At 35.4% G+C, this 24,192-nt stretch overlaps 2 protein-coding genes and 1 long non-coding RNA gene across 4 annotated transcripts; 2 read left to right on the plus strand and 1 right to left on the minus strand.

The window, feature by feature from the left end:
- Positions 1-1,557: 1,557 nt before the first annotated feature.
- Positions 1,558-6,070, plus strand: LOC108227693 (zinc finger protein GIS2). 2 transcript variants are annotated; one of them, XM_017402981.2, is made up of 4 exons: positions 1,558-1,699; positions 3,996-4,199; positions 4,639-4,731; positions 5,330-6,070. In XM_017402981.2, exons 2-4 carry the CDS (start codon positions 4,069-4,071, stop codon positions 5,883-5,885), a joined length of 780 nt encoding a protein of 259 aa, XP_017258470.1. In that variant the 5' UTR covers positions 1,558-1,699; positions 3,996-4,068; the 3' UTR covers positions 5,886-6,070. The 2 variants fall into 2 exon arrangements, with proteins under 2 accessions (XP_017258470.1, XP_017258471.1); XM_017402982.2 differs by having other exon boundaries at positions 1,564-1,699; positions 3,760-4,199.
- LOC135147047 (uncharacterized) lies at positions 2,024-3,630 on the minus strand. The gene is made up of 2 exons (XR_010284410.1): positions 3,331-3,630; positions 2,024-2,434 (listed from the first exon to the last, which is right to left on the minus strand). It is a non-coding gene; the product is annotated as an uncharacterized LOC135147047 (long non-coding RNA).
- Positions 6,071-10,386: 4,316 nt separating the features above from the next.
- On the plus strand, positions 10,387-22,608 carry LOC108227217 (zinc finger CCCH domain-containing protein 19). Its single transcript, XM_017402255.2, has 10 exons — positions 10,387-12,073; positions 12,163-12,242; positions 13,508-13,695; positions 14,432-15,356; positions 15,446-15,573; positions 15,919-15,978; positions 16,067-16,117; positions 19,710-19,780; positions 20,031-20,185; positions 20,265-22,608. Exons 1-10 carry the CDS (start codon positions 10,554-10,556, stop codon positions 22,385-22,387), a joined length of 5,301 nt encoding a protein of 1,766 aa, XP_017257744.1. The 5' UTR covers positions 10,387-10,553; the 3' UTR covers positions 22,388-22,608.
- The last annotated feature ends 1,584 nt before the right edge of the window (positions 22,609-24,192 follow it).

A 24,192-nucleotide genomic window follows, 5' to 3' on the forward strand; every position in this document is an offset into this window, starting at 1 on the left:
AAAAAAAAAACAAATTATAGATGGTGTAAAAGAAGGAGGCGCATTTATTATTGCACTATTTTGGATTTGATAATTAATTCTTTGAGCTCAAAAATTACATGTTAGACTTTCTACAATGAGTTTCGTGGATTTTCAATGTCCAGGGCCTAACATTGTGGATCAAAATTTCGACTACCATTCTGGCGGCCTCAATACCAACCATCACCGTAGGAGCTGATCCAATGCTCATCATTTAAGGACATGTTCCCAAACCACCAGAACTAATAGTTGCGCACATCACCCTTACTCTTGCCACACCCATCGAGGATACTCTAAGTTCAAATCTCCGCCTGATGATCCTGAACACTAGAGTTCCATCATCATAGTGCGTCAAGCCGTCAACACATTTTAATTACAAGCGCGCAATTGGACTCCAATACTGGATGATCTTCATATCTTTCTCGCTATAGTTGAATAGCCGTTGGATGTAGTCTTTACTTAACTCAACTAAAACAATACCTTTCATGCCTTTCTTAGTCCAACTGGTGCGCTCTTCTTTTCGACAAGCCTTTCTTCATAGAGGAGTAAGCAGAAAGTTAAAATTGAAATTCGTACTTTACAAAAAAGAATAATTTGATGAAAGAGGGGCACTTAACCTTTATTCAAGCAGTTTATGTTCAACGACATCTTCCTTGTTTGCTTCCACAAATGTGTTAGTGGTAACTTCCTATAAATTCCATGATTCTGAAAATTCAAATGCGTATGTGTTATGGATGATTCAGTACATCAAAGATCGGATTCTTTTCTTTAAACATCTCTTTCATCTTCGTTTTATGTAATGTATGTGTTGATTACTACTCCCTCCTTCCCTTCTATTTCTTTACACTTTCCTTTTTTGGGTGTCCCATCTAATTCTTTACATTTCAAAACTTATCAAAAATAGTCAATGTGTCCCGCCACTTCTCTAATTTTCTTTCCTTTTCACACCACTTTTACTCCACTATCTTCTTTTTATATATTAAAAATCAATGGGCCACACCACTTCAAAGCACTTTTCTTTATGTTTTTCACTACTTTTTTCATATTTCTTAATCTTCGTCCCCAACCCATTTGATAAGAATTGGGAGGGACGGGGGGAGTATTTGATAAAGAACATCGTCTTTCAAAATACACGGTTTTTACTCCTTTTCGTATTTTAATAGAATAAGAAATCAAAAGAATTATGTTATTGCCGAATATATATAAAATAATATTTATTTTTATGTTTAATTAATTAAGGTATATTATTAGAGAAGTCCCTTTTAATTTGAATATTTATTATATATATATTATGTTAATTTCGTATAATTATGCACCGTTTTATACATCTAATTTTATAATTTATATATTCATATTTTGTGATATTTTTCACTTAGGGGTGTCTTAATAAATTTTTAAATATATTCTTTCCTGGATATTAAAAATTTATTGTCTAAATGTACTCGATAATCTTACCTGACGGTTAGATGATAAATTTTGTTTAACGGAAATATTGATTTATGTTAATATAAAACAATTTAAAGTCGTTTGACCGAGTGAGGCGAGGGTAATACGGGAAAGACAAGCGTGAGCGGTGATAGGTTTTAGATATATACGTACACACATACTACCAGTAGTTATTATCTCACCGATAACCTTGATTAGATCTGCGACGACGCTATCCAAGTCTCGATAGAACTAGGTTTCTCTTTCAATTGCTCTTTCTTCTGAGTTTTATTCTTGGATCTGATTTATTATGCTTTGTAATCGCCGGATAGATTTCTTATCATTCTTAGATGCGTATCTGTTTGTGTGTTTACATGTCAAATCGGTGTCGTTTTAAGTAGACTATACATATCTTTGTCTGTGTAATTAATTGATATTTGCTGCGTATTGTTGTGAAATGCTTTGTATGTGTTTGCTTATGCGTCTGTGTATTGCTGTATGATATATGTATTTGTGTGATTGCGCTTATTTTGATTGGAATGAGGGGTTTTGCCTTTTGTCATGGGATTTTTCGAAAGCGAAAGAGGGGAAATAGTGAGATTAATGTTATAACATGGAGGAATGTTGGATTATTGCAGTTATAAATCAGCTCAGTTTCTGTAAAAACAACACAAGTGGAGAATATAAGTCGGAATACTTATTTTTAGTTTTGAAAATCAGACTTTTTATTGGGCTTTTGCATTTGGCTCTAACTCGCTACTTGGGGTCAAGATGGTGGTTTGATTTGCAAAAACAAAAGTTATGAATTTCAGTTTTGCATCTAGTGTATAATAGTAGGCATTTTAATTTTCAGCTATGATTCAATGACACTGTGGATAAAAAGAACGCTTTTTGACTTGTGTTAGAAATAGAAGTCAGGCCTTGCTGGTTTTATACAATGACAATGTTGTACCGACCTTGAGTTGAGGGACACTAGTAGTTATTCATTGTACTTCTTAAATTAGGGTTAATGCTCTATTTCATCACTGTACTCGATCAAAATTTTCAGTTGGCCTACCGAGTGAAAAAAGCTTTCAGTCAACTAATTGTAACATTTAGAACTTGCAATTAGGTCATTCCGTTAGTCTCCGTTAAAAACGTAATGTGTTAATGTTCTATTTCATCATTGTTTTTGCTCAAAATTTTCATTTGCCCTACCGAGTAAAGGACAACTTTACAAGCAATTTCCCTTCCACCTCCTCATGCTCCTGATTTTTTCTTCCACCTTTACTATGGTGTCAATGCATTAGGCACATGATTTCAATGAGAATGAATATAAAAATAGTACTGAATAATAAAACAAACCAGTGACTACCTTTTAGTTTTACAAGCTTGAGGAATGAATTAATAGTTTATATGGCATTTGGCATTTGCACCCTTGCCCCAGGTATAAATCTCTGTTTTCGAAGTCAAAACGGCAATGTGATGGGAGCCACATGCAATGTCTTCAACAAAACAGTCGGCAATCTTACCCTCGATACAGATAGGAGTTTTACCCTCGTCTGTCCGTAAACAGTGCTCCTGTTTGTGTATAAAAACAGTGCTCCTGTTTGTGTATAATCCAAATCTTTCTCCTCCCCCGGCCTTCTATGTCTGAAAATCTGAAAGCCCCAAACTAACTTGAAGAACCCTAATTTACACATGTAAATCTGAAAATATATGCGATTCCGTTAAAGTTAACGTTTTCCGTTAAAGTCAAACACATGGTTAACGGCGGTGAAATGTTTTTCAAGCTTAGTTATGTGATTGTAAGTTTTTAGATGCTTTATTATTTAAATGAAAACTTTTTTGACTCGGTAGACCACTTGAAAGTTTTGGTCCAGTACAATGACCAAATAGAGTATTAACCCTCTTAAATTATATGTATTTGATGTTTCTTACAATGTCAGTTCATGTCGCCCCATGTGTTGAAATGTAGGGGTTAGTAATTTATCAACTTTCATGCCATCTTATGGTGAAAAATGTTTTGTCTTTCTATCTATATGAATTTGGCTACATCCTTTTGTAAGTACATGTCTTGTGTGCTTGGAAATTGTGATTTTTTATTTTCACCTGAAGTAATACAATAGAAATAGATTACTTTTAGGGGTTTCACTTTTCTAATCAGTTATATTTACATATGGTAGTTCTATTGGAACTGAAGTTAAAGCTCCGATACTTACAAATTCTGTAACAAACTCCTGTGATTATAATGATTATAAAAATGGAATTTCTTTCATTTGTTATAGATGTTGGAATTTGGGTGACCTGTTTGCCTAATCATTTACAACTACTTAGGTATTTTATGTTTCAATGGCATTGGCTTATAACCACGGTGGTTGTAAATATCTGTTGGAGGATGTCGTGCAAACCGAGTTTTGGTGCCGATTAGAATGATTTTTTTAAATTGGTTGAGGTTGTATGCATGCTGAATATATTCTGTAGTGTTGGGTGGGTGTCTAATATCATGAAGGGTAAAATATGGATTGGATTGGACTCATGGATGTGGTAATGGGTGTGGTTGTAATGGACAGGGAGGAGGCAGCACTGTGGTGGTAGTAATTTTGCTCAGGAGTGGTGGTTGGTTTGAAGAGTGTTTGTTTGAAAATGAGTTCAATCAGCAGGAGCCGAAGCAACAGCAGAAGCCGCAGCAGGAGCCCGATGGATCGCAAGATCCGTACAGAACGCTACTCCTATAGAGATGCACCATACAGGAGGGAGACACGTCGGGGTTTCAGGTTCACTGTTTTTAAGTTGTCAAAATCACTGCTTAAAACATCGTTGCAAATAATATATAGACAACTGTTTAACATGAAGCAGTACAGGTTCTGCTACATATTGCTATTGTACTGCTTAGTACGGTCTAAAAAATCTATTTGAATTTCGAACACAAATTTGAAGTTGATATTTGCCTCTACTTTTCTCCTTCGTTATTCTTGGTACATCAGATATTTATATGCATTTTTTCAAGGAAAAGCATTGGCATACACTAGAACGTAATAGTTTGTAAGAATATATAATTGTTTGTAATCTTTTAAAACAAAACTAGATGGGTATTTCTTTGTGATATTATGAACTGGAGCTGTCAAAATCATCTCTTTGAAATATTTGCTCATTCCTCCCCCCTCCTTATGTGTGTGTTTTAATTTCAATATTAACCCTTGTTTGTTTCTCCAGCCAGAACAACCTTTGCAAGAATTGCAAGAAACCAGGCCATTTTGCTAGGGAATGCTCTAATGTGGCAATTTGTCACAATTGTGGCCTTCCGGGGTAAGAATTCTTGTGATAAGCTCTTTATTTTCGCAACTTAAAATGGCGCTTTAGGTTTACTCTCTAAAATGTTAGCTTAGAAATTGACTTCTAATTTGTGTGTTATGATTTAGACTAGTTTCGAAAATTGGGAAGTAGAAATTGATACATCTTGTATTAATGTGCATAGAGCTGTACTTAAAATGCACCTGCATTATCAGAATGCCTCGGATATGTTGTGATTGTATTTTTTCTGTGGACTTCAACTGTGGTAAGCTACATGCCATGATCACAGTGCAATGTTCGATACACTAAACTGCTATTACATCCACACTGCACAATGCTTGGTACTTTAAGCCTTAATTATGCCCCGAGAGAAACACTGTACAGTTGCCTGTGCTTGAAGTATGATTTATGATTTGCTTTCTTTCCAATGTGTTTGAAGTGTATAATAGTGCCACAATCATTGTGAATTTAAATTAATTGCTTTAGCTTTCTGTAATTTTTTTATATTCTCATTGAACTCTTAAAGTTCCTGCAACTTTCTTTCATGGATAAAAAAGTAAGTAGTTATTGCTTATTGGGTGTCATCATAGTCACTAACTAAGCTGTTAACCAGGCATATCGCATCGGAGTGCAGCACAAAGTCTCTATGCTGGAACTGTCGGGAGCCTGGACACATGGCTGGAAACTGTCCAAATGAGGGAATTTGCCACACATGTGGCAAGACAGGTCACCGTGCAAGGGACTGCTCAGCTCCTCAGCTGCCTCCAGGTGATCTGAGGCTGTGCAATAATTGCTTTAAGCAAGGACATATAGCAGTTGACTGTACAAATGACAAGGCATGCAAGAACTGTAGGAAGACAGGCCACTTGGCTCGTGATTGTCAGAATGATCCTGTTTGCAACATGTGTAACATATCAGGCCATGTTGCTAGAGATTGCCCGAAAGGTAATATCACTGATGAGAGGGGTGGCAGTCGCGGTGGTGGTTATCGTGATATCGTGTGTCGGAACTGCCAGCAGGTGGGCCATATGAGCCGTGACTGTGTAGCCTTGATGATTTGCCACAACTGTGGGGGCCGAGGACACTTGGCATTTGAGTGCCCCTCAGGGAGGTTTATGGATCGCATGGACCGCATGGATCGCATGGACCGCTATCCTAGGCGATACTGATGCCAAAACTATTGTTCACAATATAAAATGACTGGTAGTTATTGTTTTTGAGTGGCACTTGGGGTGTTAAATCTCAGTTTTAGAATAATAGACTCCTTGGTTTTGTTACTGGTTTGTTTCTATAACTTATACATTTTAATGTGCTGAATTAGTTTTTGATCTCAATCTGGATCTATATTTTGGAATGTGCCTGTTTGAAATTTTTGGAGTTTTTGTGTGGGATAACTTTTAATGGGTGTATAATATGACAAGTTCCATGATGCAGTGTTGTGCTGATTGACTTCTGTGCAGTTGCGTATTAACAGATACCACGTCCACAACTGATGTGTAAAAATTGTTAAGTTGGTATTCTCAAGTTGGTTTGAGGTTGTTCTTTAATTCGTATTTATATGACTCTGCTTTCCTAAAATCTGTAGGGGAGGACAATATTGTGCTTTTCGTCTGAGTTTAAACATTGGTAGCTGGGTGTTTTTTAATCTTACCTACTTTGAACAAACCATTTATCTCATGATTGTCTAAAATCAGTTACATACTATTACTTTTCAAGTTTCTATATCATCAGCGACAATCAAGAAGCTAAAAGGAAACTACAATAAAATTCTCGATCTCCCTCAACATCATGGTATGTTTTTTGATTCTCAATACAATATTTTTGAATCACCTTCCGACTAGACCCATTTATTACAATTTTTGATCTAACGGTTGCTTTTATGGATTTCGAGCTTAACTTCTTCGATCAAAAAGAGAATAATGACGATAAATTTTTACAAAATATTGCTTCACAATTTAGCATATTGGTGTCATAATAAATGTGTAAGCATTTGTGTTTGTTTAATTCGTAGGTCGGAAATGATGTACCGCGCAAGAATTATTGTTGCGGTTGTATTTGGGTGATTCAACAATTCATGCGAAGATAATTTTATTTTCTATCATTCGAGATGGATTCGAGTACCAAATGCCAACTGGAACAACCCAGGAACTGAGGAGAAAGTCAACAACGAATATTGACCTTTGTAAATACTATTCAGTTTGGAATTTCCTTGTATATTCCTATTCGAATTAAAGCACTTGTGTATCAGGTGTTTTTTTTTGTCATAAGAATTTCATGTCAGTGAATTGTATCGAAATACAATACTGAAAGGATCGGAGAGCTTTTTTCATATATGAAAAAATTTCATCTAATCAAAAGACATGTTGAAAAGCCCCACAAAAATTAGATAAAAATTTCGATGTCTGAAAAAACACTCGAAAGAAAAGACCCGTAGGAAAACTTTCATTCAAAAAAGTTTACCGACTAACCAAAGGTCATGCAGAGATGGGGCCCCGGAAATTTAGCCAATAAAACTTCAATAACCGAAAAGAAAACCCCGATGAAAACAAAATCCGTGGAAAGGAAAAAAGAGGGTGAAAAAAAGAGGCAAAGAAGAATCAAGCATGAGAGGTTATGCCAGGTACCGAAACAAAGTCATCTAAAATGACACAATCGTTAATAAACGACAAACACAATCGCAATATACGATCAAAAAGTCATCAACTATGGAACTCCCTCGAAAGGGGCAGAATTATTAAAACCAAAGACGAATCATATATAAGACAAATATATTAAAAACCACTAAAACAAAAGATTTCGAACTCATACCATTATCGTGGGGTCAATTCACACGATCCTTATCTTATCAAATATAAATATATGTAATCATCGGTTATGGCTGAAATTGAATTAAAGTCGCATAACTAATCCCTGACTCATCTCAATTGATTTACCATCAAATCAAAATCTTGAAAATCGAGTAGATCTGAAATCTTGGAACGGATCCGATGGGGAGTATTATTGAGAAAACGAGAATAAATCAAGCAAAATAAACTGATTCAGAGCTTTTCATCGGTGAAAATCGATGAAATCTCTACATCTATGACATCGATGAAAATCGGTGAAAAGAAGAAAGAGAGGAGGCTGGGTTTTTTTTTTCATGACTTTATATATTTGATTTTGTCATATATATGACTTGTGTATCAGGTGTTATTGGAGAGAATATTATAATACGTATTATTGGGAGATAGTCACCAAGAGGAGAAGTCAGGAGGAGGAGAAAGAACTTGTGCTTGGATATTGCAAGATCAACATCATAGGGATAATTCTTCTACATCTACACTTTGTATTATATCATATCTCTTCATGAATTTCACTTGTTTTATGTTGATTACGGGGCTAAACCTCTATTGTTGGAGGGTTGTTGTCAGAACCCCGAAATTTGTACTCATAAAAGAGAGAAATGAATAGTAACTTTTTGCTGATTTCTATGCGATATATGGATGAATAAATGAAAATTCCGAAGTTATATTGTTGTTATATGAGCTAAATGAGTGTATGTAAAGTTTATCGGATCACATAAATGAGCAACTTAAAATTTCTCTAAATACGGGTCGATATTAATTACGGGAAATTGTTTATCGAAGAATTATGATCAAAAGACAAGAATAAAAGAATTCATATATTTATAAAAAGAAATATTCTCTTTGAAGATTTAATTATCTTGGATATTCCGACAAGATCGATCGATGAGAGAACGACGAAACAAATCGCAATTTAATCATCCTTGAGGCTTCCAAGACAAGCTAACATTAACACAATACTTGCAAGATTAAAGATAAGAAAATCTTAGATTAACAAGTATAAGTGTGACACTTGTTAATTATATAAATACATGTATATGTATTGCAAATATTGGTTAATAGGGAGCTTTCCTCCATAATTATGGATATTTTGCAAGGACCTTCCTTTCTACATGTAGATAAAGATGTCCGTATTTTGACCGGTCAGCGGATACGGGTACGGGCCTAATGATGATATACTCCGAACAAAATTCCTTCACCATGTTGGATATACGTACTAGAATAGTGTATATGGTAAGACTTGTATCGAATATTCGCAGTGGTGGAAAGAATGAAAGAAAACTTTTTCTATATAAGCTACAAGCACGTATTGGACTTTGAAAATTACTCTCATGCTAACATCCGAATTTTCTTTTAATTTGCTCCAAGTCCATTCCGATTTAAAATTGCTTACTTACACTAAAATATTAAAATCTAATCGATAAATATAATCATAACTAATATAGGAATAAAATCATTTAATATATATATATATATATATACACACACTACCAAGTTGTAATTACTTTGCTTTTATTTTATTAATAAGGTGTTATTTTAATTTGAAGTTTTTCGCCTTTACGTTCAAATTTTCTTACCCAAAAAGTTGCATATTATTGTTTTTTGTGCATAAGAGCATCTCCAATGATAAAATATGTTGGTTAATTTATCTACGGGTCACCTACATGGCATCTATTTGGCATATTTCACATATTGAAGATAGATAAAAATAATAATTTAATTTCTTTAGAATTATAATGATTATGAAAAATAATTATATTTCGCTCAGACACTATAATTAAGGGTTTTTTTCATACCTGCCTAACCTCTTAAAATTTTTTATAAAAATATTATTGCAAACTTTCAATATTTTAAAAATATCATTTTTTATAAATTTTTTTACAAAAATACAACTTGCAATTTCTGCAACCTCATTTGCAACAACGTTTTGCGACAGTTGTAAATAGTTTCAAATGAGAAATTAATTTGCAACTTTGGTAACAAATACGACTTGCAACTTCGTTTGCAACAGCTGCAAATGAAAACTTTTATTTGCAACTTATGCAACTTCATTTGCAATGGTTGCAAACAGATGTTGCAAATGAGGTTGTAGAAGTTACAAATCGTATTTTTGTAAATAATTTGAAAAAAAATTGTATTTAAAAAAAAATTTAACTTGACAGTATTTTTGTAAATAATTTGTTATAAGTTGGTATACATATAAATATTCCTATAATTAAAGTGTGTTAAATCAAAATCATAGCATAAACATCTTTATTTCTATATCCATAAAATAATTAAATTATAAATTTCATTAACAATTAACATATATTCATCTTTTTCAAGTACAAAAATATTACTAAAAAGTATGAATGAATCTAGAAGTATATTTGAATAATAAAAAAGAAATTAGTGTAAAGTCTGAGTGAGTTAAAAATAAGAAATAAGTAGGATAAAATAAATTAGAAATAATAACGAACTTGCCCGAATTTTTAAATCATTGTCGAGTTTAAACTGAAAAACATGTGTTTATGTAATAAAACAGAAATCGGCATAAATTTGAAATAAAACCGAAACTTAATTTAAAATTAGAAATCAGTTCATGATACTTTCTTCGGTAACTTAAATATTTTAAAGTTTGTTTTTGATAAAAATCAAATATAAATCATTCATAAATCACATTTTTCTGTTATTATTATTATATATTTAATATTTAATATTTATATTTATAACTAATAATAAGTTGAGTCATAACGTAAAAAAGCGAATGTTAAAGGCGCAGGAAGTGGGCCGTATCATTTGAGAGATCTAAAAGAGGCAACCCGATTCCTCAACCCGTTTGGTGGCAAAGTCCATAGCATATAATCCCAAATTCATTCCCCTTCTTCTCCTCGTTCTCTCTCTAATACTAATATATATAGGTTTTTATGCTCTTCGTATACTCTGTGTGTTGATATTTATTAATTCTATTCAATCGAGGGCTAGGGTTTAGAAAGCTTCTATCTCTTTAATTTGATGGAGGAAAACGATGATAATCTATCCAATAAATCTCGGCTTATTGATATTGATGATACAGTAGATACGCTAGAGCCCAAAGAATGCGATGTGGCTGGTGAAAAAAGCAGCGATTTTGAGTGTGTTGGTCGTGAAATTGAAGAAGCTGAGGCTTCGATTCCTGTGACCGAATCGGAAAATCTGTCTGAGAATTGTGTGGAGCTGGAAATTGATGGTAAGTTTAGTGACGGCGTGGAGGTGGAAGCCGGGGAATTGGAAAGGAAGGATGAGTTGAGTGGTGAAATAGAGGTTAGTGGGGTCGGTGTGGATGCGAGTGGAATTGAGGTAAGAGATGATAAGGATGATGAAATTGAGGGAGAAGTTTTGTATGATACTGTGCGAGGAGATGATAAGAATGATGAATTAGAGGGAGAAGTTGTGGCGGAGAAGAAAGATGAATTACAGGGTAATTATGGGTGTCAGGTTGCGAAAGAGGGGGAGGTAGAAGGTAATGGTGTCGACGAGGGAGAGATATTGGGGGATAATGATCAGGTGGAAGATAAAGATGTTTGTGAGGATGGTTTTGACGATAAGCAAAATGTTTGCGTGCAGGTAGTGGCGGAAAAGAAAGATGAATTGGAGGTTGAAGGTGGTATGAATGTGGGAGAAGAAGCGGGGGATAAAGTTGTGCCCGAGAGTGAGATAAAAGATGAGGCTGGGGTTGAATTACAGGCAGGGGCTGTATGTGAGGAAGTGAAAGCGGAGGAGCTTAAAGGTGATTGCGGAACTGAGGTAGTCGGGGAAGCTCTGTGTGAGGTTGGCAATGAGGCTGAGAACAAAAGTGAGATTGAGACTGAGATGAAAGTGAGTCGGGAGCCTGTTAAGAATGTTGATGATATGGTGGAGGAGGAGAAAGTGGAAATGGGATATGTCTCGAGTCAGTCTCTGAATGAAGTGGAGGAAAGGGCTGCTAATATTGAGGATAATGCAGAACATAGTTCCGGTTTAATTGGTCTTGCCGAAGATACAGTCATGGAGGAAAAGAATTTGGTAATGGAAAGTGTAAACAAGAAAAGAGATGATGAGTTGGATTCTGCTCCAGAGTCTGATGATGAAGAAGATATAATGGAAACTGGAAGAGAATACGATGAGGATAAATTTGAAGGAGAGGTTCCTCAACCAGATGGTGATTCACAGTTGGCTGAAGATGAAGAAGATATAATGGAAACTGAAAGAGAATTTGATGAGGATAAATTTGAAGGAGAGGTTCCTCAACCAGATGGCGATTCACAGTTGGCTGAAGATGAAGAAGATGAAAGATTGGTGGGGGACGAGGAGATTCCCGCTGCCGATGTTGAAATGGAAACAGAAACTGATGCAGGTGAATTAGTGAAGATCAGTGGAGGGAAGCGGAAGAGAGGAAAGAATACAAAAGCTGCAGGAAAAGCTCAACCACTCAATATGGTCGGACTTCCGGTTGAGGAGGAGGATGTTTGTTTTGTTTGCTTTGATGGTGGAGACCTCGTGCTGTGCGACCGAAAGTATGCTGTTCTTTTAATTATAAACTATTGGATTCTGGATGTTGCGTTCCCTTTTTAATATTGTTTATCAAATGTTCCATTTCTGTCAGGAACTGCCCTAAAGCATACCATGCTTCTTGTGTTAATCGTAATGAGAAATTCTTTCAAGCCAAGGGTCGTTGGAATTGTGGTAAGTTTCATGTGAACTCTTTTGCATTATTTGCATAAACGAATAAAAATGAAAGCATAGTAGAAACACCTTTAACGTCTTACTTGGTGTCGGGCCACTTCAATTATTATGTGAAAAGTTAGGTCTGTTACTTGTTTCACTTCTTTTCTCTGCAAGCTTTCTGTTACTTGATTTGATGGGTGTGAGTCTTGCCAATACTTCGACCCTTGAAAAGCAGAAGTCATAGGAATTACACATACAGCAAACTGTGTACATTAGATGTGCAAAAATGTTTTGTTAACACCTGCCTTCTCTTTATGCAAAGTGTAAACATATATGCTTTTTGCAGGAAAGCAAACATATTATAATTAATCTTGCTGATAGGGTAAAATGCAAAAACCATTGGACTTTTATATATTAAGAGGGTAAAATGTTTTCAAAGTTAACTATAGTAAATTTTCCAATATTTACTATTACTTAGGGCTGATAGCTATTGAACATGATGTGTATGTAACATAGTTACATACTCTGCCCTCTAAGATGAAAGAGCATTTCAGCATCTCTAGTCGTGGTACCCTTTGGGGGTGCAAAACATTGCCAACTTGCCGAAAATTATAATATTTTTCCCTTCTCATCCATGTCAAATGTGAAAACTTTTAGCTCTAATAGTTGGCATATCATGCAAGGTACCTAAATGATCCCCACATTAACTATCATATTAGATCATTAAATATGAAGAGTTAGATACAATAAAAGAGGCCAGATTGATACATTCATTTTGTTCAAGAATAGAGTTTCATCCATTTTGAGGGGTGCAAAAAGTTAACCACTTCTTTTGGCACCCTTGGAACTGCAATAGGTGGCACCCAAGAGTGCCATGCCATATAGATTTGGCACCCCTACTGGAGATATGTTCTGATGTGCATGTCCGGTGATATTAGCTCTCGTCTTACCTTTGTTTGGACATCGAATTAATACTTGGTGTAATCCCCCCCCCCCCCCCCCCAAATTATCTAGGTTTTTCTGGGCCTTTAGGTGCTCAAGTTTTTATTTTGCAACGATGACATGGAAACATTTTACCAGATAAATATCCATCCATTAATTTGGGGTAAAAAAAAATATTATTAGTTCTGGACCCTTAAATTTTACAACTTTAGACATCTTAATTTTCTACTTGTGCCATACCAAAAGAAATAATAAGAAAAAGGTCTTCGTAAATACTCAGTAGTATGATTTCACTGTTTCGACAAGAATTTTGTTGATGGGTGTCCACTCTAAATTTTCAGGTTGGCATCAGTGCAGCCATACAAACTGTCAGAAAAATGCATACTATATGTGCTATACATGTACTTTTTCCTTGTGCAAAGGATGTATTAAGGATGCAGTCATATTATGTGTTAGAGGAAACAAAGGCTTTTGCGAAGCTTGCATTAAAATTGTGATGATGATTGAAGATAATGCACAAGGAAGTCAGGTACTCACTCGTTCTGCTGATATATCTATTTCTATTGGATGTGGTGGTTATGGACATTAATTACTTTCCTTTACCAAGTTGAAGAATGATTTGGTTCCTGCAATACATTGTAGTCTTGCACGCTAACTTCTTGTAAGAGACATAAGGAGCATTCTCAAGAGGAGCTATTTTGGTTTTTACAAGATTTGGATTCACTATAGATTTAGACTATGTCTTCTTATATTTTGTTATATTTTGAGATGAATCATGTGCAATTGTATGCCTATTACTTGATATTGGTGTATAGTTTTTCTATATTAGCCATTTACAGAAATTTAGTGATCTTGTCTGGATATTAAAAGGGCTGCCCTAGAATTGACAGATAGCAGAATTTCTGGTCAAAATTTGCAATGCATTGTAGTATTGCACGCAAACTTCTTGTAAGAGACATAAGGAGCATTCTCAAGAGGAACTATTTTGGTTTTTACAAGATTTGGATTCACTATAGATTTATACTATGTCTTTTTATATTTTATTATAATCATGTGCAACTGTATGCCTATTACTTGATATTGGTGTATATTTTATCTATATTAGCCATTTACAGAAATGTAGTGATTTTGTTTGGACATTAAAAGGGCTGCCCAAGAATTGACAGATAGCAGAATTTTTAGTCAAAATTCAGGCATCTAGTTGTAGCGACTTTTAATGTCTGTCCTTTTTTAATATTCTTGTTTTCTCTTCTCTGTTTGCACAGGCACAAATTGATTTTGATGACAAGTCTAGCTGGGAGTACCTCTTCAAGGATTACTGGATAGATCTTAAAGAAAGTCTGTCTATTTCTCCAGTTGAAATTGCTAAGGCTAAAAACCCATGGAAAGGATCTGCTTTAGGGGCTAGCAAAAATGAGTCTCCTGGGGAGCAGCTTGACACAAAGGATGATGTTGGTGTTGGAACTGATAATGCCTCTGATAATCCTGAAGCGAGTAAGCCTAAAAAAAGAAAGTACAGTAAACGTCTAAAGTCTCGTGCTACTAAGCAAGATGAGTCGACAAGTGAAGCAATAACAGCTGGCGCGGAAAGAAAGTCTACACCTAAAAGCACCGAATGGGCATCAAAAGAGCTTTTAGAATTTGTTATGCACATGAGAGATGGGGATAGAACTGTTCTATCTCAGTTTGATGTTCAGGCCCTATTGCTTGAATACATAAAAACAAATAAACTTCGTGATCCTCGTCGAAAAAGTCAAATCATTTGTGATGCTAGGCTTGAAAATATATTTGGAAAAGCTCGTGTGGGACATTTTGAAATGTTAAAACTTCTTGAATCTCACTTTTTAATGAAGGAGGATACACAGATAGATGATGTTCAAGGTAGTGTTGTTGATACTGAAACCAACCATGTTGATGCTGATGGGAACATTGAATGTGTGATAAAAAGTGGGAAGGATAGGAAACGTAAAACACGGAAGAAAGATGGCCGGGAACGTCAATCTAATCTTGATGATTATGCTGCCATTGATATTCATAACATTAGCTTAATATACCTAAGAAGGAAGTTGATGGAGGATCTACTGGAAGATATTGAAACCTTTAGTGACAAGGTGGTTGATACTTTTGTGAGGATAAGAATTTCTGGTAGTAATCAGAAGCAAGACATATATAGGCTAGTCCAAGTCAAAGGTGATTTTTTTCACTATTTTCTTAGACTTTGTGCAGGGTGTGCACATGATATCGTCATTAAGGGGCAAAATAAATTTTTTGCAATGCAGGTACGACCAAAGTAGACGACTTCTATAAAGTTGGCAAGCGGACAACTAATCTGATGATAGAAATTTTAAATCTTAACAAGAAGGAGGTTATATCGATTGATAGCATTTCAAATCAGGAGTTCACGGAGGTAAGCATACTGAGAAGAATATAATGCTAACCAACTTATTTAAGTTGTTTGTATGCTGGTTTAATGATAATGCATCATTTTCCCTTTCTTTTTTGTATATAAATGTTATGTATTACAATGTTACCCATTACATGATTTACTGTTAGACAATGTATGAAGAGGCTCCCTACTCTGACGTTTTTTTTTATATATATTGAACCATGTTAATAAAGGTGGCACTTATTTCGAAAAGAAAATAATGATCTGTAAAGTTCTTTTTGTTATATTATGGATTATGATTATGTTAGCATACACGTGGTGTATTTTAAGCCAATTAGCTGATGTGTATCATTCTTTGTTCTCCAGGACGAATGCAAACGTTTACGCCAGAGTATAAAGTGTGGGTTCATCGCGCCCATGACGGTGGTAATTATGCACACCAAATTTTCTTTAACTTTAAATTCAATACATGCATTCGGCTTATTCTTGTGACACATTTTATGTTTGCTTGTAGGGTGCCATTCAAGACAAGGCCATGGAAGTCCAGGTTGCAAGAGTAAATGATGTAAGTGTTGCTCATGAGAACTAATAGTTAATGTGATGGTTATGTCACTTGTGTGTCTGATATTAGTTTTGGGTTTTGGGCTGTGAGTGAAAACTATGTACATTAAGTTAGCAGCTTGAAAAAAAGAATTCCTCGTTGTAGGAATTATCCAATTAAATTATATTTCCTATTTAGGACACTGACTCCTGTAGCAGCCTGTTATCACATACTTCTTCTATGAAAATATGCTTTCGTATTAACTTAAAAGCTTGAACTGTTAGCTCATTGTTTGTGGCCCTAATTCCTGTTCTTATTATGTTCCTTTATATTTGATGTTTATTTTTTAATTTTAAGATGAAGCATAGAATGTAATTGGGTTTCCAATATTCTTTATGCACCGAGATTTTATCCTTGATTTATTTATCACGTTGTTTTTAAAATTTGAATATGCACATCTTAAATGCGTAAATTAGAGCACATTATGGCTGAACGGCTTAAAAGTTAAGTTGTACTCCCTTTGTCCCTGTTTAGTTGTCCCTTTTGACAAAAATAAAGTCCCTGAACAGTTGTCCTTCACATATTTCGGTACAATTTTTTACAATTTTTTTCCAAAACAACCCCTACATTTCTGTTGTCTATGTTTGACTATACAACTAATTATACATTCCTAAGCTATCATTTAATTCAATAATTAGGGGCAACTATGGAAACAAGTCATGTATTAAATTTTTCCTAAAATGTGTGATTTCCTAAAACGTAACAACTAAGTAGGGACGGAGGAGGGAGTATCAGGAATTACAAATCTCCTCATGTATCGAAGTCCTTATTCAAATGGACGCACTATTGGTAATGACACAGGGTTATTCCGGTTTGTCATAGCTTCGATATTATATCTTTCCCTTGTATGAATGTCGTGGAACGCTCTACCACATGTTCCCCTGTCTCTTTAGGTTTGCTATGTGATCTTAGGATCTGTTATATTCTTCGTTCCGAACTATTGTATATTGGTACCTTGTGAATATAGTAGTAGGTTTTTGCTTTGTTTTAAGATAAAAGTGATTGGTTGATGTGTAACCGGCTTTGATCCCATGGTTCATTATATATTGTTTTATAAAGATTAGTGATTTTGATGATATTATAAACATGTCGATGAGCTCTTTAATTCCAGACTAATTTGATTGGCTTTTGAACTGAGAAGTGGTCAAGTGATATAGTCTGTGCAGTCAGCAATAACGCGTTAAACTTGTTAAGATCTAGCTCAAGTTTCACATGTTAACAAGCTCAACTCTCATGAAGACTAACTTCTGGTGGAAAGAGAATTGGTAATGGGTCCTATGGTAGTTTAGGTTTTAAACCAAACTTAAGTACCATTTAATTCAGGTTCGAATCGGATACCTAGAAATGAAAATGGAACCTGAACCACTGGGTTTTGATTTAGGTTTAAACTGGATACCTCCCCAAAATTTATTACAAATCAAATAACCAATTTATCTGAAGTATAGTAACAGAATCGGAAATATGGTAACAGAACAGAATTACTAAATTTTCTCAATTTTAGATATTTAAACTTGGAATTAAGGAAGGTAAAAGGAAAAATAATACATCATGTTATATCCATACGAGTATATTATTGAAGCCGAAATATTAAAGGTTTGGTATTCGGTCAGTCTGTCGGTAATTATGCCGGATTAGTTTGTTGGTGATCGGGGTAATTAGCTGGATTAGTCGGTCGGTAATTGGGTCTAATTAAAATAGTGATGATAAAAATATAACATTGTTTAGTTTTTTTTACAGTATTCCAGTAAAAAAACATGGGCTTTAAGTAATAAAGATGAGTTACAACTTAAGTATAACTAATATTTTATATATGCTCAATGCTCAATCCAATTGAATATTTACTTTTTGACTTTATTTGATTAACTCATACCACATTTATGTATAAGGTGGTGTCAAGTATAATCTCAACAAATGTATTAGTATTGTATAAAGTACAGATATTGTTGATAATTATTAATAGAATTAATTTGGTCACATTTGGTGATGATTCACATTTAAATTCTTTTTAAATTTTCCGTATTTAATTTTTACACTGAAATTGAGTTGCCTACATCAAACAAAATATGTTGGTGATTATAAATGGTGTCAAATATATTGAACTAAATATTTATAATGTTTGTAGTTTTTAACTCATTTAGTATATAAACTTATGTAAACTGTAAAGACATTACTATTAAGAAGTTGATCTGTAAAGTGTTGCACTTGTGTTTGAAACTAAAATTTGAGTTATATATAGATTTATCTAGATAATTATCTTACTAGTGTATTTGTTTTACAAATTATGTGATAGTTATCGTATGTATGGATGTATATTATACATTAAAGAGTAAGCTCACTTATGTGTGTTATCAAAGAATAATGTGTGTCATTTCATACCTTACTTAAAATTTTAGGAAAATATGGACGCATCCAAAAAGGACAAAGAGGTGATAATATGGCATTTTCAACCTTCATTGTGTATATATATGTTCTTACTCCCCTTCCTCCACTATATGCCCATTTAGTGTAGTATATCAGAAATTGATTTCATGTTTCCTGGATTACAATCGATGTAATTTTCTTTGCCCTTTTCACGCGAAAGGTTCTAAAATAGCCAAATTTTGCTTAGATATATAAAACCTAGAGGTGCATTCGAGTTGCTTAACGGAATGCTGACAATTGCCCGTGTGTCATATAGTTTCTTTGTCCTTGTCTTAAAAACAATTCGTTGTCAAAGCTGTATACGAGAACAATATTTCTGTCTTTACATATTGCTTGCCATGCATTAATATCAGGATTTTAATAAACAGATGGAAGTTACTTATCTTATCACAGGGGTGTGTTTAGAGGAACATGATACTAGAAGCATTTACCTTTTTTTCTTTTGGTTAGAATTAGGAGTGAGATTAGAACTAAGGTTTTTCACATAATCAGTCCTGTGATAGTTATCCGGGAGGCTCGAGTTAATTGATCAATAAGCACAACAGTCTACTTTTTTTGGAGTTACTATTGCCCTTGCCAGTGTTCTTGTTTTGTGCTGTGTTATGAATTTGTAAGTTTTTTATTTTCAAGAGATAAAATGATGTTTGTTTAATTTATAAAGTAAGAAATTTTGTGGATTCAAATACATCTCATCTTCTAAAATTAGTGCGGGTTTAGATATCTTTGAACTCCTAAATGATATAACTGAAGTACAAGTTTCTTCGTTGCTTGATTTTTGCTGTTGGGAGTTGGGACTGCTTGTATACCCATGATGAATATTTTATTCTCTTTGTTGATTCTAGTTTCAGCCTGATAGTTACTCTTGTTAAATTATATATAGTACAGATATCTACTAATAGAAATTATGTATGAGGCAGTATCTTTATTTAATATAATTTCTTACTGTCTACTTGTCTTGAACCGGTAATACCTAAATGCTGAGTTCAATACAGGGATCTTCGCCTGAAAATTTAGCATCTTATAAAATCATGCCTTTTGACTTTTCAGTTATCTTTTCAGTTATAATGTTTTAACACTTTATACATAAAACTGCTCCTGTATGTGTTATTTATCATGCTCAATTATTGTGATGCAGTGGCTTGAATCAGAAGTACAGCGGCTTACTCATCTTCGTGATAGAGCAAGCGATTTAGGCAAAAAGAAGCAATATCCTTTGCTGTCATTTTTTTTCCTTCTGCAGTTTCAGTTCTCTGTAGAATGTCGTATAATCAACTTGTGGTGTAGGGCATAAAATTTTTCTTAAAAAAAGTTTTTGGTAACCCGAAGAGAAGGGATTCAGTAAAGACAAATTATTTTAGTAGTAAAACTTCACATCGTTGGTTGTTAGTGTCATTGTATCTTCCTGTGTGGACCATATTTGAACTGTTGTAACTTGTGATCCTTAACTGAATATTACACTCAGAGAGTGTGTAGAGAGTTTACAGCTTCTGAGGACCCCTGAAGAGCGTAGGCGTAGACTAGAAGATATTCCTGAGATACATGCAGACCCAAAGATGGACCCTGAATTTGTGTCGGAAGATAATGATAGTGAAATTGACAGTAGTAAACAAGGTTTGGTCTTCACTTGGTAGTCTGATGTGACAATATTATACTGTACTGTTTTGTTAAAAGTTACTTTTTGTTTATTTAGAAATATATACGAGGCCCAGAGGTTCTGGGTTTAGCAGGAGAGGAAGGGAGCCCATATCTCCTGGAAGTGGTGATGCGAAAGAATCCTGGACTGGTAGCAGGAGAAGTTCTGGTAAAGGTTGGGAACTTAACAGAAATTTGTCGGATAAGAATCTTGCAAATACAGTTGAAGATGCTCCTCTTAGTATTGGAGTATCTGCTGATAACTCATGGAATAATGGTAGAGGCAGCGAGACAGAAAAACCTATTATATTGGAGAAGCCAAATTCAGTTACAAGTTCTGAAGCTTTTGGATTTAATAGAAATTCTGCTGCTAGATCTGATTCATCCTCTCATGTACAATCACAAAAGTCTCCTGCATCTTTGCTTGCTCCAGTTGCTACAGCTCCATTGAACATCAGTGAAATAGACAAGATATGGCATTACCAGGATCCACATGGAAAAGTTCAAGGCCCGTTTTCTATGGCTCAGTTACGTAAATGGAGCAATACCGGATACTTTCCCTCTGATCTCAGAATATGGAGTAGTTCTGGAAATAAAGATGATTCTTTGCTTTTGACTGATGCATTGGCTGGGAAGTTTCAAAAGCTGCTCCCAGACAATGGGATTCCAAATAGTAATAACCTGCATAATCCTCATCTCCCACCCTTGCACTCTTTACATCAAGGGCGGGAGGTTCAAGATGCCGAGAAATTGAACTCTGATCAGAACCATTTTACCATGGATTCAAATATTAATTCAGCATCAAGGAATTGGGCTGCTCATTCAGTTGAGATCCCACTACTTTCTGCAGACGGGACAAATTCTAATCATAATGGCAGAAACAATTTGGTAAATCTCCCTTCCCCTACCCCAAAACAAAGGTCTTCTGGGGAAGCGGGCCGTCCTATTGGTGGCGTCTCTCTACCTGGTAGCATTGAAGCCTTGCAGTCACCTGCGGCAGCTACCCCAGATAGTACCAGGAACTTGATGCTGGCATCTGAGAAAACTCCTTCAATTTCTCATCCTGCTTTTGGGGCATCACCTAACCCTGAACAGGGTAATCTTCTAGGCTCAACTATATCTCTTCCAAATCCTCAGTCAACTGTGGCTTCATTGCATGGAGGGCAGAATGTCAGCCATCCGTTTATTGCACCTGAAACTAATGCTAATATCGTGCAGTCTGTCACTGCTAACAACCCTGCACTTGGAACGCAGAATTGGGCTGGTGCCCCTACCCAGAGTTTGGAAGCAAATTCTTCGATTCAAGCATCCACCCAACAGCCGGTGTACGCTCAGTGGAGTGGGGTTCAATCAACTCCTGTGCAGAATCCATCTATAAATTTTCCAGTGCAAGGTGTCCCGCAGGTACCAAACTCCTGGAGGCCTCCAATGCAAACTAATCAAACTAACATGCAGCCTAATGTCCAGTGGGGAACGGGAATTGCAGACAACAGTGCTTCTCAGAACTTGCAACCTGATAATCCAAATTCTGGTTGGGCTTCAATGCAAGTAAGTCCGAATATAGGATGGTCAGGACCTAATCCAAACATGAACTGGATGGCTAGTGTTCAAGGGGCACAACCTGGGAATCTGAATGCCGGCTGGGTTATACCCGGTGGAAGTTCAGGAGTTGGTTTTCAAGGGGCAGTTCCTGGAAACATAAATTCAGGTTGGGTTCCTCAACCTGGCAATGCCGTTGGCGTTGTACAAATGCTTGGTCCGATGAATGCAAATCAAGGCTGGTATTCAAATATGGCAGCCAGCACTCAAGGTGCAGCCCCTGGAAACGGAAATGCAGGTTTGGCGGCACCCATCTCGAATCTAGGATCTAATGTTCAGGGACAAATGCCAGGAAATGCAAATACAGGCTGGTCAGCACCATCAGGAAATGCAAATCAGGGTTGGGGCCCGCTAGCAGGGAATCAAGGGAACAACAGAAGCCAGCACCATCGCATTGGTGATAAGTTCTCTAGTCAAAAGGATCAGGGTTCTCAACCAGGTAGAAATTGGAACAAGCCGTCATCATTTGGAGGTGGAGGTGGAGGTCCTAGACATGGCGGCTCTAGAGGAATATGCTATATGTTCCAGGACACAGGGCATTGCAAGAGAGGAGATTCTTGCAGTTTCCGGCACTCATTATGAAATTTCATAGTATATGTGATAGGGATCATGTACATTAAATTTCAGTTTAGTGGGGCTTCCAACTCTGTTTCTGATAGGTTTTTTGTTTTACAAAACTAGAACTTTGTGTGCTATAGCAGCAAATATCAACGCCCCCTCGTTTTGTAGTAGCTTAGTTTTAAGTTGACCGGTCTTTAGTACATTGGATTTTAAAAGATGCAATAACCAGTTGATTACTGCTAGGTAGTTTTGTCTAACACAAGTACTTATTTCGAGAATATACCGGTGGACGCGTTAGCAGATCTTAATATGACGGAAGTCGGAAATTGTCATTTTTCTGCCCTATTTGTTTCTGCACATTGAAAAAAAAAAATTAAAAGTATATTATATGTAAACTTATACTACAGTTGTGCTACAGGTTTAAGATGGCCAACTTGCAGATGTCCAGTCGACAGCAGACTGTTCGGTTATCGTTATTCCCTTCGTCCAATTCATTTTTTGAGATGTTCCGTCATTTTTATACTTTTCAAAAATAATAACTTCTACATTTACTACTTTCTTCTACTATTTTTATTCTATAATAATATAACAGCCTACTATTTTCATTCTATAATAATAATATATGGGCCATTTGAGTTAGCTTAAAAGAAGCGACTTATTACTAAAACTAAAGAAGTGGAGTAGAAGTGAGAAATAAATAAATAAATAAAATGTTTGGAAAAGAAGTAAAGCTCTGAGAAAAAAGCTAGTATCTTCATCTTCTTAAAAGCGCTTCTACTTATTTACACGAATGCGTCAAGAAAAGAAGAAGCGGTTTCTACTTCTCCTAACCAAACACGACTATAAATACTATTACAACTGAAATGAGACCGAAAATTCGAGAGTGCCCCGGATGATATATTGATGTGAAGTGAGTGCCCAATTTGATAATTAACCCCTTTCTGCCTTTAGACTTAAGGTAGAGAATGATTGAAAGTGTAATGTTTTAGTAGACATATTATTAGATGGGCTAGAAGACTGGCTTTGAAAACATTAAGGGTGATCATGTGACAAAATATGTACTTCTGTGGGACTACATTCATGAGATTAAAAAAGCATGCATGATAGCACAGTTCAAGTGGAGTTTGAAGAAGCAGAACATGGACCAAAAAAAAAAGATTTAAGAGAATGTGCATATGTCTTGGTCCTTTGAAAAAAGGTTTTAAGGATGGTTGCAAGCCTATAATAGGTCTTGATGGTTGTCATCTTAATGGTGCATATGGTGGACAACTTCTATCTGCAGTTGGTGTTGATTGTAATGATGGTATGTACCATATTATATCTTGGGCTATTGTAGAGGCAGAGAACACAGACTCATGAAACTAGTTCCTACAACTAGTAGCAAATGATGCAGGTATTATCAACAGTGGTGTATGAACTTTTATCTCTGATAGACCAAAAGTTAGTTATTATAAAAACCATATTATTAATTTATATGTGTGTATTAGGTATGACTGCTTGATTTTAAATGTTGTAGGGCTTGACCAATGCTCTGGAAAATGTGGTCCCAAATGTAGAACATGAATTCTGTGTTGTGCATCTCAATAATAACACGAGTAAGGATCATAAGGGAGAGGGTTTGTTAGATCTATTTTGGATGGAAGCAAGAGCTAGTAATGAATACATGTTTGACAAGCACATGACTGCACTGAAAAAGTTAAGCAAAAAATATTATGATTGGCTCATGCAAGAACCTAGATCTCAATGGTCCAGGTGTGGATTTAGGACCACTTGCCATTCAAACATGTTTGTAAATAATCATTGTGAAGTCTTAACAACATCATAGG

Source organism: Daucus carota, chromosome 6, assembly GCF_001625215.2.
Source record: "Daucus carota subsp. sativus chromosome 6, DH1 v3.0, whole genome shotgun sequence".
NCBI classification, from domain to species: Eukaryota; Viridiplantae; Streptophyta; class Magnoliopsida; order Apiales; family Apiaceae; genus Daucus; species Daucus carota.

Excerpts from the sequence above, each read along its gene's own strand:
- LOC108227693 (XM_017402981.2), top strand. The coding sequence starts at position 4,069 with ATGAGTTCAATCAGCAGGAGCCGAAGCAACAGCAGAAGCCGCAGCAGG. Across the intron at positions 4,200-4,638 it reads GAGACACGTCGGGGTTTCAG|CCAGAACAACCTTTGCAAGA; the intron begins GTTCACTGTTTT and ends TTGTTTCTCCAG. Across the intron at positions 4,732-5,329 it reads CACAATTGTGGCCTTCCGGG|GCATATCGCATCGGAGTGCA; the intron begins GTAAGAATTCTT and ends GCTGTTAACCAG.
- LOC108227217 (XM_017402255.2), top strand. The coding sequence starts at position 10,554 with ATGGAGGAAAACGATGATAATCTATCCAATAAATCTCGGCTTATTGAT. Across the intron at positions 12,243-13,507 it reads CAAGGGTCGTTGGAATTGTG|GTTGGCATCAGTGCAGCCAT; the intron begins GTAAGTTTCATG and ends CTAAATTTTCAG. Across the intron at positions 15,979-16,066 it reads TCATCGCGCCCATGACGGTG|GGTGCCATTCAAGACAAGGC; the intron begins GTAATTATGCAC and ends GTTTGCTTGTAG.